General features: G+C 43.1%; 1 protein-coding gene across 12 annotated transcripts in view; it reads left to right on the top strand.

Annotated features, from left to right (window-relative positions):
• Positions 1–18,857, top strand: part of ASTN2 (astrotactin 2) — a 1,030,196-nt gene that overhangs the window by 444,716 nt on the left and 566,623 nt on the right. For all 12 annotated transcript variants that reach the window (XM_045165169.1, XM_045165168.1, XM_045165167.1 and 9 more), the window contains one exon: positions 194–361. In XM_045165169.1, the coding sequence (XP_045021104.1) occupies positions 194–361 (168 nt within the window). The remainder of the gene's footprint in view (positions 1–193; positions 362–18,857) is intronic.

The following is an 18,857-nucleotide window of genomic DNA, read 5'->3' as shown; positions in this document are numbered from 1 at the left end:
CCGTCGCTCACACCATAACTTGCACGCTGTAAATGCTCTGTGAAGGTGTGTAGATCTGCGACAACGGAGGACCTGTGGTGAGGGGAGTGGCTGTATGCACCTGTCTCCTTTCCTGCCCTGTACATCAGCAGCAAGACACCTGTGTCTGAAAATCATGCAGAAAGTAGCTGTCTTTCTCTCTCTCCCCCTACAGGGAGCAGCTTTGTGGTGAGTGAAGGGAGCTACCTGGACATCTCCGACTGGTTAAACCCAGCCAAGCTGTCCCTGTATTACCAGATCAATGCCACCTCCCCGTGGGTGAGGGACCTTTGCGGACAGAGGACCACAGATGCCTGTGAGCAGCTCTGCGACCCAGAAACTGGTGAGCCATGGGCAGGGCTGGGGAGCGGAGAAGGTATGGGCCTCAAAGGGTCTGCACTCCTTCCGTCCAAAGAATCGTGGCTTCTGAGTGATTGATGAGGGGCTTTATGCAAAGTGTCCATCAGTCTCATTGGTGGTTAAACTATGTGCTGTCATTGGCTGGCAGGAAAGCAGATTCTGGTAAAACCACAGCATCTCAGAAAGGACCACAGAAAATGCCTAGTCCAATTTCAGGAAAGCAAAGAGTCTGCATGTCACCAGACAGCCCTGAGCTCAGATCCTATCTACCTCTTCCTTGCTGGGTGTTCTTTATCATTTTTTCATCTTTATTGAAGTATAATTGGCACATAAAGTTGTTTAAGTTTTAGGTGTAAAATGTGATGATTTAATCCATATATATAGGGCAAAATGATTACCATAATAAGGTTCCTTAACGCCTCTACACCTCACATTCTTACCTTCTTTGTGTGTATATGGTGATAACATTTAAGATCTACTCACTCAGGAGTTTTCAAGATACAACAGTATTATTGACTATTCTGTACACTAGATCCCCAGAACTTTTTTTTTTTTTTTACCTTAAAAGGAGAAATGTTGGCTATCAGGTCCAAGCTAACTGGCCATTTTTTAGCAAGACACTTCCTTTCTCTGAATACTAGAGCATGAAAATATTGTCTAACCCACAACTCTGTTGTTGGGATTAAATGAGATAATGTATGGAGAGCTTCAAGTAGATTCCTTCATTCATTCTTTTGACTGACACATATTGAGTAGTTGGACAGTTTTCTAGGCACTTGGGACATAGCAGTGAACAAAAAATGTGGTCCACTGGAGAAAGGAATGGCAAACTACTTCAGTATTCTTGCCTTGAGAACCCCATGAACAGTATGAAAAGGCACAATGATAGGATACTGAAAGGGGAACTCCCCAGGTCAGTAGGTGCCCAATATACTACTGGAGATCAGTGGAGAGATAACTCCAGAAAGAATGAAGGGATGGAGCCAAAGCAACAACAATACCCAGCTGTGGATGTGACTGGTGATAGAAGCAAGGTCTGATGCTATAAAGAGCAATATTGCATAGGAACCTGGAATGTCAGGTCCACGAATCAAGGCAAATTGGAAGTGGTCAAACAGGAGATGGCAAGAATGAACGTTGACATTCTAGGAATCAGCGAACTCAAATGGACTGGAATGGGTGAATTTAACTCAGATGACCATTATATCTACTACTGTGGGCAGGAATCCCTTAGAAGAACTGGAGTAGCCATCATGGTCAACAAAAGAGTCTGAAATGCAGTACTTGGGTGCAATCTCAAAAATGACAGAATGATCTCTGTTCTTTTCCAAGGCAAACCATACAATATCACAGTAATCCAAGTCTATGCCCCAACCCGTAACGCTGAAGAAGCTGAAGTTGAACGGTTCTATGTAGACCTACAAGACCTTTTAGAACTAACACCCAAAAAAGATGTCCTTTTCATTATAGGGGACTGGAATGCAAAAGTAGGAAGTCAAGAAACACCTGAAGTAACAGGCAAATTTGGCCTTGGAATACAGAATGAAGCAGGGCAAAGGCTAAAAGAGTTTTGCCAAGAGAATACACTGGTCATAGCAAACACCCTCTTCCAACAACACAAGAGAAGACTCTACACATGGACATCACCAGATGGTCAACACCAAAATCAGCTTGATTATATTCTTTGCAGCCAAAGATGGAGAAGCTTTATACAGTCCGCAAAAACAAGACTGGGAGCTGACTGTGGCTCAGATCATGAACTCCTTATTGCCAAATTCAGACTTAAATTGAAGAATGTAGGAAAAACCACTAGACCATTCAGGTATGACCTAAATCAAATCCCTTATGATTATACAGTGGAAGTGAGAAATAGATTTAAGGGACTAGATCTGATAGACAGAGTACCTGATGAACTATGGAAGGAGGTTTGTGACATTGTACAGGAGACAGGGATCAAGACCATCCCCATGGAAAAGAAATGCAAAAAAGCAAAATGGCTGTCTGAGGAGGCCTTACAAATAGCTGTGAAAAGAATAGAAGCTAAAACAAAGGAGAAAAGGAAAGGTATTCCCATTTGAATGCAGAGTTCCAAAGAATAGCAAGGAGAGATAAGAAAGCCTTCCTCAGTGATAAATGCAACGAAATAGAGGAAAATAACAGAATGGGAAAGACTAGAGATCTCTTCAACAAAATTAGAGATACCAAGGGAACATTTCATGCAACAATGGGCTTGATAAAGGACAGAAATAGTATGGACCTAACAGAAGCAGAAGATATGGCAAGAATACACAGGAGAACTGTAGAAAAAAGATCTTCACAACCCAGATAATGATGATGGTGTGATCACTGACCTAGAGCCAGACATCCTGGAATGTGAAGTCAAGTGGGCCTTAGAAAGCATCACTATGAACAAAGCTAATGGAGGTGATGGAATTCCAGTTGAGCTATTTCAAGTTCTGAAAGATGATGCTGTGAAAGTGCTGCACTCAATATGCCAGCAAATTTGGAAAACTCAGCAGTGTCTGGAAAAGGTCAGTTTTCATTCCAATCCCAAAGAAAGGTAATGCCAAAGAATGCTCAAACTATCACACAATTGCACTCATCTCTCTCAATAGTAAAGTAATACTCAAAATTCTCCAAGCCAGGCTTCAGCAATACGTGAACCGTGAACTTCCAGATGTTCAAGCTGGTTTTAGAAAAGGCAGGGGAATCAGAGATCAAATTGCCAACATCTGATAAACATCTATTTATGCTTTATTGATTATGCCAAAGCCTTTAACTGTGTGGACCACAATAAACTGTGGAAAACTCTTCAAGAGATGGAAATACCAGACCACCTGACCTGCCTCTTGTGAAACCTATATGCAGATCAGGAAGCAACAGTTAGAACTGGACATGGAACAAAGGACTGGTTCCAAATAGGAAAAGGAGTACGTCAAGGCTGTATATTGTCACCCTGCTTATTTAACTTATATGCAGAGCACATCATGAGAAATGCTGGGCTGGAAGAAGCACAAGCTGGAATCAAGATTGCCGGGAGAAATATCAATAACCTGAGATATGCAGATGATACCACTCTTATGGGAGAAAATGAAGAGGAACTAAAAAGACTCTTGATGAAAGTGAAAGAGGAGAGTGAAAATTTGGCTTAAAGTTTAACATTCAGAAAATGAGGATCATGGCATCTGGTCCCATTACTTTATGGGAAATAGATGGGGAAACAGTGGAAACAGTGTCAGATTTTATTTTTTTGAGCTCCAAAATCACTGCAGATGGTGATTGCAGCCATAAAATTAAAAGACGCTTCTTTCTTGGAAGGATAGTTATGACCAACCTAGATAGCATATTGAAAAGCAGAGATATTACTTTGCCACAAAGGTCTGTCTAGTGAAGGCTATGGTTTTTCCAGTGTTCGTGTATGGATGTGAGAGTTGGACTGTAAAGAAAGCTGAGCACCGAAGAACTGATGCTTTTGAACTGTGGTGTTGGAGAAGACTCTTGAGAGTCCCTTGGACTGCAAGGAGATCAACCTGTCCATCCTAAAGGAGATCAGTCCTGGGTGTTCATTGCAAGGACTGATTCTGAAGCTGAAACTCCAATAATTTGGCCACCTCATGGGAAGAGTTGACTCATTGGAAAAGACCCTGATTCTGGGAGGGACTGGGGGCAGGAGGAGAAGGGAACCACAGAGGGTGAGATGGCTGGATGGCATCACCGACTTGATGGACATGAGTTTGGGTAAACTCCAGGAGTTGGTAATGGACAGGGTGGCCTGGTGTGCTGCGATTCATGGGGTTGCAAAGAGTCAGACATGACTGAGCGACTGAACTGAACTGAACTGAATTACACTTATATTCTGCAGAGAGATTAAATCTGCATTGCCTGAGAAGGCAGCCACTAGCTACGTGTGGCTATTTAAGTTTAAGTTCATTGAAATTAAACACTTTCTCCATTGTGTTAGCTGTGTTTCATATGCTCCATAGCTAATGTGACTGGTGGTACCCTTGGAGAACTCGGAACAGTAGCATCATTGCAGAGTGTTCTGTTGGACTGGGCTATGGTAGACAAATGGGGAAAGGCGGATGCTGCCAGAGGGTGAGAAATGCTGGATAAGGGCACAAAGCTTGGGGGTGCCCCCTGGAGCAGGTGTGGGGCTGTCATGACAGAGACAGTGGCCAGGGACAGCTTCTCCAAGGCGGTAACCTTTGCTAAAGAACAGACACTTTAAAACACCTTAAGCTGGTGATGGTAAAAGCCATGATTCTCTCTGGGGGAAAGCATTCTAGGCTGAGGGGATGCACGGGCAGCGCCTCTGCAGCAGGCACAGGAGCATGCCATGGGGTCAGCACTCGCAGAAAGACCAGTGGGGTTGGAGGGGAGCGGGGAGAGGAGGTAGGAAGCAAACCGGAAAAGCAGAAGGCTGGTGGTGGGGAGAGGGCGTGGATGATGAGAGGAGGTTGCAGGGCCTTGTATAGGAGGATGAGGACTTTGGATGTTACTCTGAGTGAGGTGAAATCCACTGGAGGATTCTGAGCACAGAAGCAGCTTGACCTACACAGTAACAGGACCACTCTGGCTGCCGTGTGGCAAATCAGCTTAGAGGGTATTCAAGGGTGCTGTTATTCTTTTTTTTTTTTTTAATTGTACTTAAAAAAAATATATTTGTTTATTTGGCTGCGCCGGATCTTATTTGCAGCACCTGGGATATTCAGTCTTGTCTCTTGCCCATCTTCAGGTTGTACCGTATCTCTGTAGTACAGACAGATTTTGTGGTCACAGTCTACGTTCTTTCCTTGCACGTCCTATACTTCTAAATTGTGTGTATAATACATATATGTGTATTATGTACATATATATACACATATATAATGTTTTATTTGGGGACATTAATGTTCAGTCTTTGTGTTGTATGGTTTTATGAGTTTTAACAAACTCTCCTTTTATAGCTATTTGTTACTTATTTATTTGGCCACAGCAGATCTTAGTTGCAGCATGTGAGATCTAGTTTTCTGACCAGGGATCGAACCTTGGCTCCCTGCTTTGGGAGTGTGGAGTCTTAGCCACTGGACCACCAGGAAATTCCCAAGGCTACAATTATTGATGTCAGAAAAACAGAACACCTGGATTCAAACCCTGTTTCTAGCACTTACCGCATATCTTGGGCAAATCATTTCAGCCTCTATACATTTAGTGTCCTCATCTGTAAAATGGGGATAATGATGCAGTACCTGCTTTGTGGGGCTATGATTGAGCTAATTTGTATAAAAGCTTCTCAAGTCAACTTGCACTCCTCCTCCCACCTTCCAAACTCAGATGCTGTAAAGTGATGTGCAAACAGCTTCACCAGCACTTTCCACTGAGGGTGGACCATGAATAGTGGAGGGAGGCAACAGTATCAAACCCCAACGTGTAGAAGTAAGGTGACCCTCTGAAGAGTATGGTGAAAAATCCACTTCTAAACCTCGTGGTGACGTGTTGTACTAGTCAAGAGCGTTTTCCCCAAGGAGAAGGCTGGTCATAACCACAGGTACTCCTTGGCCTTCTAGCATATCTGCAGACATGTGAGGATATTAGCCCACTTGTTCCTCTTGTGACAATGGCCTTGATGTGTCTACAGGGAGAATGCTTCCCAGGTGAAACATGAAAAATAAGCATTGGGATCCAAAAGTCTTATTCAAAGAATAGGTTCTTAGCTGGAGGTAGAAATTTGTGAGTCAACTGTATATAGATAGTATTAACTTGGAATACACCACATTATTTACAGTCAGTGGTTAGTAAGTGGACATCTTATTCATAATTGCTGCCCAATAATAGTTATTAATGTCCACAAACAGGGAACTAGGAGTTAGGCGATTTGCCAAGATCACAGAGCAAGTTAGCAATGAAGCTCGTTCTCCTTCTTCCCAGTCCTATGGGAAGGACTTAGTATAACCTAAAACTTATACTGGCATCTTTTCTCTGCAGTTTCACCCCTCTCTCCATTAACAAGATGCTGACTATCTTGCCTGGAAATCTCACTGCACTGATGCTGTGGAGTAAGGGGTCTCAGTAGCTCAGTGGCCCAGGTCAGGAGTGCGCTTTCTCAACCCAGATTCTCAAGCACTTCTCCAATGGGCAGCAGTTTGGGAGTAAGGAAAGGGCTTCTCCAGGCTAGCCCCCTGGTCTCTGCAGAGTAAGGCAAGGATTTGGCTAGCTAGCCATCATTCCATCCTTATTTTTTAGGTGGAAGCCTGTTCAGATGTATTTTTGCAGCCTTTACATAGATCTACTGGGGAAGCTATTTAGAAAATGAAATGTAGCTCTAGTGTACCATTGGATCAGACAGCTAGATCTTCTTTCTCTTAATTAAAACGTTTATACTTGAAGGCATTGTCACCCTAAGCAGTCTCCCTGTACCCACAGCACACACATGCATGCACACACACCCCCACACACTTGATTATCCTCATGCAACAACCAGGAAAACCCCATGGAATTATGTGCTTCTGGAGCTAGTCATGTAGATTCTGCCTCTTTTTTCTTTCCTTAAAAAGTAGACAAGATGGGAGGTAGGAAGGAATGGAAAGGATCCACTTCTTTTCTCCTTCTATGAAGCCTCAGCTAGACAGAGTGGTGAGTGCCTGATGGTCTGACCTTCTGATTTTCCAGTTGATCTGCCTTCAGGTACAAGCCCATGATTTCTGAGGATATTTTTCACTACCTACAGGCTTGAAGACATAATTCCAAAGAGTGGATCATCCAGGGAGCAAGTGTGTGTTAGTCAGTTTGAAAATGATCAACTTTCCCATCAGTATTCCCAAGAATAACACCCACACATATACATTCACCCCTTAGAGCTGAGAATGTCACAGGAATCCACTGGATTGACCTTAACTTTGTCACTGATGATACTGATGCGCAGAGAAGAAAGGTAAGAAAGGACCAAAGTCACGCAGCCAGCAGGAGGCAGAACCAGAATTCAAGCTCAGGATACTCAGTTCCTACCCAATGCTTCTCCAGCCCTCAGCAGGTCTAGAAGAAATCTTACATTCCACATCTCTCAAAGGCTGCCAGCTCCTGCTGATGCTTCTGATCCCAGGACTACCCTAGCTACAGCAAAGCTCTAGAGCTCTAAACGCTCTTCCTCCCAAATAGTCCTCTTGGGTTCTAAACAAACACCAAGAGGCCCGGGCAGACATATCTATTAATTCATTAATCTTGACCAAACCACACTCACATTTCTTTCTTTATTTATTTCATCAGACTGGAAGTTGGAAACAAGAAGAGAAGATATGCCCAGGACAATAATTAGTGTACAGAAAGATAGCCACAGCTCTAGAAAGAATTAGCTTCAACTTGGATATCTCTGTTCTGGCCTGTAATGTTGTTCACAGGCTCACTGTTATCACTTCATCTCTGCCACTATTTGTCACCTAGCACAATTTCTAGGTACATTGATACCCATAGTTCCTCGAAGGCATCATGCCTTCTCATGCCTGCGTCCCCTTCAAAGGCTGTTTCCTCCCCCTTTAAATGTGTTTCTCCTCCTTTGGCTGGAGACCAGGGATGCTTTTCATTTCCATTTCATGCAGCCCAAACGCCCTTCCTCCCAGAGGCATTCATCTGTCACCACCCCTGCTGTGACCACATTGAGGGCTCCTCTTCTCTGATCTGATAGCCTCCATAGTCCCTAAGTCACAGTCCTTGTCCCTAGGCAGAATCATTGTTCTTTCCTTATCTGGATCTATTACCAGACTGTAAACTTTTGTAGGGGCTGGGTAGGGGGATTCAAGGGCTTCTCTGGTAGCTCATCTGGTAAGAATCTGCCTGCAATGCTGGAGACCCCGGTTTGATTCCTGGGTTGGGAAGTTCCCCTGGAGAAGGGATAAGCTACCCACTCCAGTATTCTTGGGCTTCCCTGGTGGCTCAGACAGTAAAGAATATGCCTACAATGCAGGAGACCTGGGCTCGATCCCTGGGTTGGGAAGATCCCCTGGAGGAGGGCATGGCAACCCATTCCAGTATTAATACCTGGAGAATCCCCATGAACAGAGGAGCCTGGTGGGCTATAGCCCATGGGGTTGTAAAGAGTCAGACACAACTGAGGGATTAAGCATAGCATAGCACAGGGGAATTCAAAGCATGCGTCTTGCTTTTCTGTGTATCTTTAAAATTCAGCATTATGCTGACAGATGATTTGTTCACAAAAAATAAAGAAAGGATGAAGCGGGGGAGGAAGAAAATGTCTGACCCCATGCTCTTTCGAAAATTTTTATTCACCAATTTTCAACTTCTTCCTCCATATCCACTTAAATATAAACTCAAATTAAATATTTTACAGCACTAGAGAAATTGGGTCTCCTGGAGCTGTCCAGTAGCCAGACCAGCTGCAGCGGTCCCCAACCTTTTGGGCACCAGGGACTGATTTCCTGGAGGGCAGTTTCCATGGAGGGAGAGGAATGGTTTGGGGATGACTCCAGCATGCTACATTTATTGTGTGCTTTATTTCAATTATTATTAAATCAGCTCCATCTGAGATCATCAGGTGTTAGATCCGGAGGCTGGGGACTCCTGGAGAGGGTCTCACCCTCCATTCAGCCACAGGCATCCCCAAGAACATTGCCTCTTTGCATTCTCCTCTCTGCTCATACTCTTAATAGCCCCACCCCAACACCCCATGCAAAGTTTTGCCTTCGGACTAAAGTTCAGAAGATTCCTTTCTCTACCTGAAAATTTCTTTTTGCCCTTTAATTATCTACTTTTCAAAACTCTATTTACTTAATTACCTCTGATCTCCTCTCCATAAAATGATGACTTCTGCAGTATCACTAAAGTTCTCTTTTGGCCTTTGAAAAAGGAAGCCTTGTCCTCTACCTAAAATCTTGATTAAAAACATGAGTTATTATTTGGACACTTCTCTAGGATGTTAAAATCTAAACTCCTTTAAGCTTACCACTGTATCATTTATGCCCGAATTCTTCCCAGCTCACTGTCCAGCAGACCACCTTGCTCTCACAAATCACTCCAGACATAAACAGATGGGACTACAGGTAAGGAGTGGAAATAGGAGTGTAAGTCCCCTGAATATATTTTCATGGGGCTTGACTCAAACCCACTATGTAAAATTTATTTCAATTTGTTAAATTCATTCAAGCAAGATTTTCTTAATTCCACAACTCATAAGTCTTGCGTGGTAAGTGCCATGGGAAATCATGGACAAATTGGACAATGTTCCTGCCTTCATGGATTTCATATTTTCACAGGGATAAAAATAATAGGCTCCTCTACAGCTATTATAAAAGACACAATGTGGAATAAATCAAGAACAACCATTTATAGAGTATCTCATGCCTGGAATAAACGGAGAAATGTATTCTAGATGGGGATTTCAGGAGATCCATCATGGAGAAGATGACCTTTTAGCTGAGCCTTGTAGAGTCAGTAGGAAGTATGAGTAAAAGGTGCTTTAGCAGAGGAATCTTGATGATGGAGTGCCGGGGTCCAGCCCCAGTGGATCCAGGGAATTCGAAGCGGGGACGGCGTCAGCGAGGATCAGGAAACAATTGCTTAATTAAACGTTAATTAAGGATATAAAGAGTGGTTAAATAAGGATAGCTCAGTGAGGAAATTCAGTGGAGAAAAGAGGCTGAATAATTCAGCCAGAAGGTAAGAGAAAGACTGACATGGGGAGACCAAGTTTCAGTGAACAAGGCCCACACTTTATTTTCCAAAGTAGTTTTTATACCTTAAGTTATGCATAGAGGATAATGGGGGAAGGGGTAGAGTCATGCAGTAAGCCAGACTTTCTTCCTGCAAACTTATCATATGCAAAAGTTTAGGTGATTTGCATCATCTTCTGGCCTGGAGGCCTGTTAACATTTTAAGACCCTTTCTTCAGAAAACTTATTTTTCTCTAAAGGTGATTAGCCAAGCGCCACCCTCCAAAAGCATTAGATAAAGTTGCATTCCTACAGAGCAAAGGTGTGGTGGGCTATAACAAGAAAAAGAATTAACTCAAGGGTCCCAGGTTACAAACATTAAAGCTACTATTTACACCAATTATATTAATCAATACACTGCCAGGGACACAGCAGGTAAGGGATATGGAGACTTAGCAGCAAACATTGGCCCAGCAAGTGAAAAACCCTTCACCAATACAATTTCTAATCAATCTTTTACCTGCTCAAAGGACTCTGTATTTAGACAGTTTAGAACATCTCATGCCTCTTACAGTTGGGAGGCTCTGAGCAATCACATGTGGCCGGAAAAACCTATTCAGGCAGGCTAGAGGATTTCTAAAGGAGTTTGTAGGTTGAAACACTGTCACACCCAGGAGTTGTTAACTGGAGCTGTAAGCTAACTCTTTTTTCAGAGAGAGGTAGTGGGGGACAGCCCCCCATAAAGTCAGAGGTGTAGGTGAAAGCACAAAGCAGAAAGTAGGCAGACTCTGGTTTTGGGGGTAGATGCTCGAGAATTTCCAGGGAGACTCCTGAGGCTTGATCCTGCCTTTGTGTATGCCAAGCCTCCTTCCTCATGACCTTTGCCACGGGCAGAGCTTGCTCCCCGCAATGGAGAAAAAGGGGAAGTAAGTCTACAATAATTCCCCAAACCAGAGAGCAGCATAGCTACTTGCATCTGTAGAATGTGCTGTACATGAGGCGGAAGAAGAGAACTAGGGGAGATGGAGGAGATGAGGTTCGGAAGGTGGGGTGGAGAGAACTCACGGAAGGAGGAGGATCTGAAGATTCTGAAAAGCACCAGGGAGTTTAGTAAGACTACATTGGCCACTGAAAAAGGGAAGCTTGCCCTCTACCTGTCCAGTTGTTTTATGGAACATCTAACTGTTCAAGGGAACAGCTGGGTGTTCTCTTCTTTGGCTTCCACCAAGAATGAGAATGTGGGAGAAGTCATGGAAAAACTAAACCCCCAAGCCCTGTGCCTATTCAGATCTCAGATCTGTCAAAAGTGGCTTAGCTTCCCTTCAACGAAGCCCTCCTTCTGTGTGTGGGTCCTATAAGGCTGAACCAAGTCCTGGAATCCAAGTACTGATCATCATCATTAGTGCTTTCATGAATGTGTCAGTAAGAAGAATCATTCCTCCCAAATGACCAGGAAGGAGCGGGGAGGTGGGGAGATAGTGCTGGTGAAGAATGCGTTCTGGCCGTGATGCGAGGATGAGCCTGGTCCAGATTTCCTGGCCCTGTGCCATAGCCCAGCTCAGCTATGCTTAATTTTTTGACTTTTTTTCCAGAAATTTCAAAAATGTAATACAGCCTGCAGGGCTTCTTATGGAACTGGATCTAAACTGTGCTGGAGCTGGCTGGTATGGAGTTAATCTGAGTTTATATGGGAGTGGATATGGAGGAAGAAACTGAAAATTGGTGAATACAATTTTTTTGAAGGAGCATAGGGAGAGAAATCCCTTCCTTTCTCTCTCCCTACTGCCCTCTCTTTCTTCCTTTCATTATTTTCAGTGAACTCATGAGAGTTGAATGTTGTCATCTCACCCTAAGTCTTTGTCCAGTTCTGTCCAGCAAGTAGCTTGAAAATTGGCTATGATAAGGGTATTTATACCAATAAAATTGGTAAATGTTACAAATCATGGCTTTTTTTCTTTGAAAACCAATCATTAAATATTGACCATCATAAGAGTGGATGGGATGAGAACAAACCAGTCATAGATGAGGGCAAACAGGGATCTCAGGGACGGCTCAGAGAAGGCTTGAGAATGTTGCCAGAGGGTGGCATTAGTCTTCCTTCCAGAATAATCTACCATTACCGTTCAGGTCTGAAGACAGAAAATTAATGTTCAAGGACTATGTGCTATGGTCGTATCTAATGTGGCACCATACAGTTCAAATGACCAGGCTGTGACCTTAAGAATGGGGAGGGTAGCATGGGTAAAGGGGGTCAACTGTATAGTGATAGATAGAAACAAAATTTTTGGTGGTGAGCACATTGTAGTTTATACAGGAGTAGAAATACTGTAATATACCCATGAAAAAAAAATATAATCTTACAAACCAATGTGGTGGTGGTTATTGTTCAGTCTCTCAGTCATGCGCAACTCTTTGTGACCCCATGGACTGCAACAAGCAGGCTTCCCTGTCCTTCGCATCTCCCAGGGTTTGCTCAAGCTCATGTCCATTGAGTCAATGATGCCATCCAACCATCTCGTCCACTGTCATCCCCTTCTTGTTCTGCCCTCTATCTTACCCAGCATCAGGGTCTTTTCCAATGAGTTGGCTCCTCTCATCAGGTGGCCAGAGTAGTGAAGCTTCAGCATCAGTGCTTATAATGAATAAAGATAATGCCAAGTTGTGTCCAGCTCTTGCCATCCCATGAACTGTAGCCTGCCAGGCTCCTATATGCATGGGATTCTCCATGCAAGAATACTGGAGTGGGTTGCCATTTCCTTCTCCAGGGGAACTTCCTGACCCAGAAATTGAACCCAGGTCTCCTGCATTTCAGGCAGATACTTTACCAACTGAGCTACATAGGAAGCCCTTACAATGAATAGTCAGGGTTGATTTCCTTTAGAATTGACTGATTTGATCTCCTTGCTGTCCAAGGGATTCTCAAACCAATGTTACCTCAATAAAAATAATTTTAAAAAGAATAATTGCATCTGATGTCATATACATACACGAACAAAGCTAGTGGAGGTGATGGAATTCCAGTTGAGCTAGTTCAAGTCCTAAAAGATGATGCTGGGATAGTGCTGCACTCAATATGCCAAATTTGGAGCAAATTTGGAGCAAATTTGGAAAACTCAGCAGTGGCCACAGGACTGGAAAAGGTCAGTTTTCATTCCAATCCCAAAGAAAGGCAATGCCAAAAAATGCTCAAACTACCACACAATTGCACTCATCTCACATGCTAGTAAAGTAACACTCAAAATTCTCCAAGCTAGGCTTCAACAGTACATGAACCATGAACTTCCAGATGTTCAAGCTGGATTTAGAAAAGGCAGAGGAACCAGAGATCCAATTGCCAACATCTGCTGGATCATCAAAAAAGCAAGAGAGTTCCAGAAAAACATCTGCTTTGTTGCCAAAGCCTTTGACTGTGTGGACCAAAGCCTTTGACTGTGTGGACCACAACAAACTCTGGAAAATTCTTCAAGAAATGGTAATACCAGACCACCTGACCTGCCTCTTGAGAAATCTATATGCAGGACAGGAAGCAACAATTAGAACTGGACATGGAACAACAGACAGGTTCCAAATAGGGAAAGGAGTACATCAAGGCTGTATATTGTCACTCTTCTTATTTAACTTATATGCAGAGTACATCATGAGAAACGCTAGGCTGGATGAAGCACAAGCTGGAATCAAGATTGCCGGGAGAAATATCAATAACCTCAGATATGTAGATGACACCACCCTTATGGCAGAAAGCGAAGAAGAACTAAAGAGTCTCTTGATGAAAGTGAAAGAGGAGAGTGAAAAAGTTGGCTTAAAACTTAACATTCAGAAAACCAAGGTCATGGCCTCTGGTCCCATCACTTTATGGCAAATAGATGGGGAAATAGTGGCAGACTTTATTTTTTTGGACTCCAAAATCACTGCAGATGGTGACTGCAGCCATGAAAATAAAAGACGCTTACTCCTTGGAAGAAAAGATATGACCAACCTAGACACCATATTAAAAAGCAGAGACATTACTTTGTCAACAAAGGTCCATTCTAGTCAAAGCTATGGTTTTTCCATTAGTCGTGTGTGGATGTGAGAGTTGGACTATAAAGAAAGCTGAGTGCTGAAGAATCCATGCTTTTGAACTGTGGTGTTGGAGAAGACTCTTGAGAGTCCCTTGAACTGCAAGGAGATCCAACCTACCCATCCTAAAGGAAATCAGTCCTGAATATTCATTGGAAGGACTGATTTTGAAGCTGAAACTCCAATACTTTGGCCACATGATGCAAAGAACTAACTCATTTGTAAAGACCCTGACGCTGGAAAAGATTGAAGGCAGGAGGAGAAGGGGACGACAGAGGATGAGATGGTTGGATGGCATCGCCGACTCAATGGACATGGGTTTAAGTAAACTCCGGGAGTTGGTGATGGACAGGGAGGCCTGGTGTGCTGCAGTTCATGGGGTCACGGAGAGTCAGACATGATTAAGCAACTGAACTGAACTGAACTGATGTCATGCCACTCCAGTACTCTTGCCTGGAGAATCCCAGTTATGGTGGAGCCTGGTAGGCTGTCGTCTTTGAGGTCGCACAGAGTTGAACACGACTGATGTGACTTAGCAGCAGCAGCAGCACCTGGGGCTTACTAAGTGGTGCTAGTGATAAAGAATCTGCCTGCCAATGCAGAGACACAAGAGTTTCCAATCCCTGGGTTGGAAAAAATCCCTTGGAGTAGGAAGTGGCAACCCATTCCAGTATTCTTGCCTGGAAAATTCCATGGACAGAGGAGCCTGGCAGGCTCCAGTTGCAAAGGGTCAGACAGAACTGAAGACTGAGCACAAGGAAAAGAATATCATCATGGGTGAATCTTACTGTGAAACAGTTTTATTAAATTTCTGCCCATGGGTGTGTGAGTATGTATGTGTGTGTGTGTGTGAGTCACTCTGTCGTGTCCAATTCTTTGTAATCCCATGGACTCTAGCCTGCCAGGCTTGTCCCTCCATGGGATTTTCCAGGCAACAATGCTGGAGTGGATTGCCATTTCCTTCCCCAAGGGATCTTCCTGACCCGGGGATTGAACCTGGCTCTCCCGCATTGCAGGCAGACTCTTTACTGTCTGAGCCACCAGGGAAACACATGGGTGGTATCATGCTGAATTCTGTATACAAAATCTTCAGCACTATGGCCTCAAACCACATGAGGCAGGTAACTACAAAACACTAACTCATTTAGTCACTAATTCATTCATCTATTCATTTATTCATGCAAGCATTTACTGAATCAGGGTAGAACTGGAATATCCTTTGGGGTCTGATTTAACTAGGTTCAAAGCCTTGCTTCTCCATTTACTGACTTTGGCAGGTCATTTAACATCTCTGAACCTCATTTTTACATATATAAAAATGAGGCAAATAATTCCTATTTTGCATAGCTGTTGTGAGAATAAGATGAAAAATCACATTTAAAAGGCATTTGGCATGGTACCTAATTTATGGCAGGCACTCAACACAGTGTCTGCTGCTATTTTTATTATCAGTTTTTCAGCCTATAGTATATTCACTTCATTAACTAAATAAATATTTCGGTTAATTTAATAACTATTTACTGAAACATCTTTTTTTCAGCAATGTACAATTGTGCTAGATTATGTGAAAAGAAAATAAGATATAGTCCCTGCCTCTGGGATCTGACCACCTAATAGAGAAACTTACAAAAATCTGAACGTTCCAACTACTGGCTTTTCATTTAGTCCTTGTGTGACTTTTAAATGTGTGCAATAAAAAATCATAGATTCTCAATTCTAGTGGCAGCTTTGCCACAGATTTGTCATTTAACCTTGGGTATGTCACATCCTGTGAATTTCATTTTCTTTCTTTTCAAAAAAGAGATTAGTGGAAACATAATCTGAATGCAAGAAGGGTCCCTAGCGATCATCTAGTCTGATCTATTGAGGGTCATGAAGGCTAAGCAAGTTGCTTGGTGTCACTGAGTAAATTAGTGGCAAGATACGAATTACAGCCCTGAATGATTCCTAAGATACTTTCCAACTCAAAATTCATGTTTCTATGACCTTTCAAGTACTAATAACTTAGAACATAAGTATGATTGAAACAATTTGTAAATGGCATTTAAAGCAGATTGAATTTTCTTTTCAAATTGATACAGATGTCAGTCATGTTCGCTGTCATACACGGTTTATTTTCATGCCTTCAGCATCCACTTTTCACTTGCAATTGAATTTGAAATGAAAATGTATGTAGTCATGTCCTACACATGTCTTACAGTATACTAAATGTTTACAATGTTTACAGATTGTTTCTGTTATTTGCTGGTCCCTGTATTATTAATGTTTAAAGGGACATAAGGACTTTATGAAGTTGTAAAGACCAAGAATTCAAAGAGAAGAAGAATATGCCTGCAACAGAGAGGATTATAACATGAGAGGTGTCTAGGTAATATAGTAGATATGACGGGTTTACATTGGATGGTGCTCAGTGGGATGTGCAGTTAAATAAGTTGAGATCTGTCCAAAGAGAGCCAACTCTGGCAGACCAGAGAGAAGAAATTTTTATATGAAAACATATGTTTTATAAAGAACTGGCCTTTGCTCTTCTTGTTTATCGCTGTGTATCAGGGACAGAAACAGTTCCTGCATGAATACATCTTTTCTTGAGTGAGTGAATAAATGAATGAGAGGAACATTTCAGTTGCTAAAACGTCAAGGCTAGGTCAGTGGGTTGAGTGGGGCTCTGGTATCAAAACCATGAATAGCTCTAAGGGTGCTGACAGTGACATTTGGTTAAGTGTATTTTGGCTAAAAATTTTTTTATCTTGGACAATTCTCTGCTGAAAGATACCTTCTCCCTTGAGCTGGGTATCACTAGTCTTTTCTGAACTCAAAATGAGCTCTGTCCTTAATCTGGTTGGAATCAGTCCATATCCAACTATGCTGTTACCCCAGTGGACCTCAACTGGTAAATCAGTCCTTCATAAAGTGAGTCAGTGACCCTCAGAATCCATAGTGCTCTCTACCTCACCGTTCCTTGGTCCTGAACTTTACTAGAACCTGAGTTAAACAAAACTCATCCAAAATGAATGTAAATTAATGAACCCAATGCCTTATTATTCAGACATACTAGATACTGAAATCAAACTTTCCTGCGCTGTTTGCAACAAAAGACGTTAGAACAACAAACCAAGCTTTTTCTGCTTAAATTCCATGACGTGAATGTTAATCATAAAAGCCCATTTATCACATCAGATTGATCCATGTGATGCATTCACTATCTGTCTACAGCAGATGAAGGTATTAGACAATGACTAGGTATTGCCTACAGTTAAGAGAGGTGTTATAGAATTGAGGTGAGATATCAAGAGGTACAGGCTTCCCGGTGGCTCAGTGGTAAAGAATCTGCCTGCAGTGTAGGAGATGGGGGTTTGATCCCTAGGTCGGGAAGATCCCCTGGAGCAGAACATGGCTACCCACTCTAGTATTCTTGCCTGGAGAGTCTCGTGGACAGAAGAACCTGGCAGGCTATAGTCCATAGGGTTGCAGAGAGTCAGACGCAACTGAAATGACTCCCCAGGCAGGCAGGCATCAAGAGGTGCTTGAATACAAGAGCAGCATCTACTATTTAGTATGCACTTACTGTTTATCAAGTATCAAGCTGAGGCTGATTTAGTGACTCACTTGGTCTTGATGACTAAACTTCTAGGCCGCTGTCACTGCTTCCATTTCTCATACTGTGTGTTGTAGTAACTGATTGACATTCCCAGGCCATGTATTTACAAGTATCTCAGCGGGGATTTGGACCCAGACTGAGTGAGGAGCTCCTGTACTGAGAGTGTGTGAGAGAGTTTGCTTAGTCTTAAGTAGGGATAGGCATTCTGGTATTCTGTCTCTGATATGTATTTGCAGAGAATTCTCAGAGGCAAGCACGAATCCTCTGGACAAAGAATTTACAGGATAAATTAACTTGGGGAAAAGGGCCAGCTTGGGGTGGGGATGGGGGAAACACACAGAATGGAGAAGTAAAACTGAGATTTCTGAGTTTCAGGGAAACTGTTTTTAATCTTTCTTTGGGAGTCTTGCTTTATTTGGTTTAAATGTATTATAAAATGTTATGATACGGAAGAGGGTTGAGGTCCTTGGAAAAGGACAACCTGTGTCAAAAGATGCTGCTGCTGCTAAGTCGCTTCAGTCATGTCTGACTCTGTGCGACCCCATATACGGCAGCCCACCAGGCTCCCCCGCCCCTGGGATTCTCCTGGCAAGAACCCTGGAGTGGGTTGCCATTTCCTTCTCCAATGCGTGAAAGTGAAAATGAACATGAAATTGCTCAGTCATGTCTGACTCTTAGCGACCCCATGGACTGCAGCCTACCAGGTTCCTCCATCCATGGGGTTTTCCAGGCAAGAGTACTGGAGTGGGGTGCCATTGTGATGAAGTCATAAAATTTCAGAGAACCCATGACAGCAAGCCACAGGATTGCCTGCTGCAGTACTGGGAAGGACAGGAAGATTAGACGTGACTAAAAAAGAGACTTGGAAAAATTTTTTCTCATTGGGACATGCCGGTCCTGCTGAAAGTCCAAGGGAGCCTTTACTTCTGAACTTGGAGGAAGGAAGCTGTGAGAACCTCATATTATAAAGCTGCATGTGTGCTGTGCTTGGTCACTCAGCCGTGTCGACTCTTTGCAACCCCTCAGACTGTAGCCTTCCAGGCTCCTCTGTCCATGGGATTCTCCAGGCAAGAAGACTGGAGTAGGTTGCCATGCCCTCCTCCAGGGGATCTTCCTGACCCAGGTTTTGAACCCAGGGTCTCCCACATTGCACACAGATTCTTGACTGTCTGACTCACCAGGGA

Source organism: Bubalus bubalis, chromosome 3 (genome assembly GCF_019923935.1).
Source record: "Bubalus bubalis isolate 160015118507 breed Murrah chromosome 3, NDDB_SH_1, whole genome shotgun sequence".
NCBI classification, from domain to species: domain Eukaryota; kingdom Metazoa; phylum Chordata; class Mammalia; order Artiodactyla; family Bovidae; genus Bubalus; species Bubalus bubalis.
The sequence above is the reverse complement of the archived record's forward strand: the minus strand, read 5'-3'. Positions and strand labels throughout refer to the sequence as shown.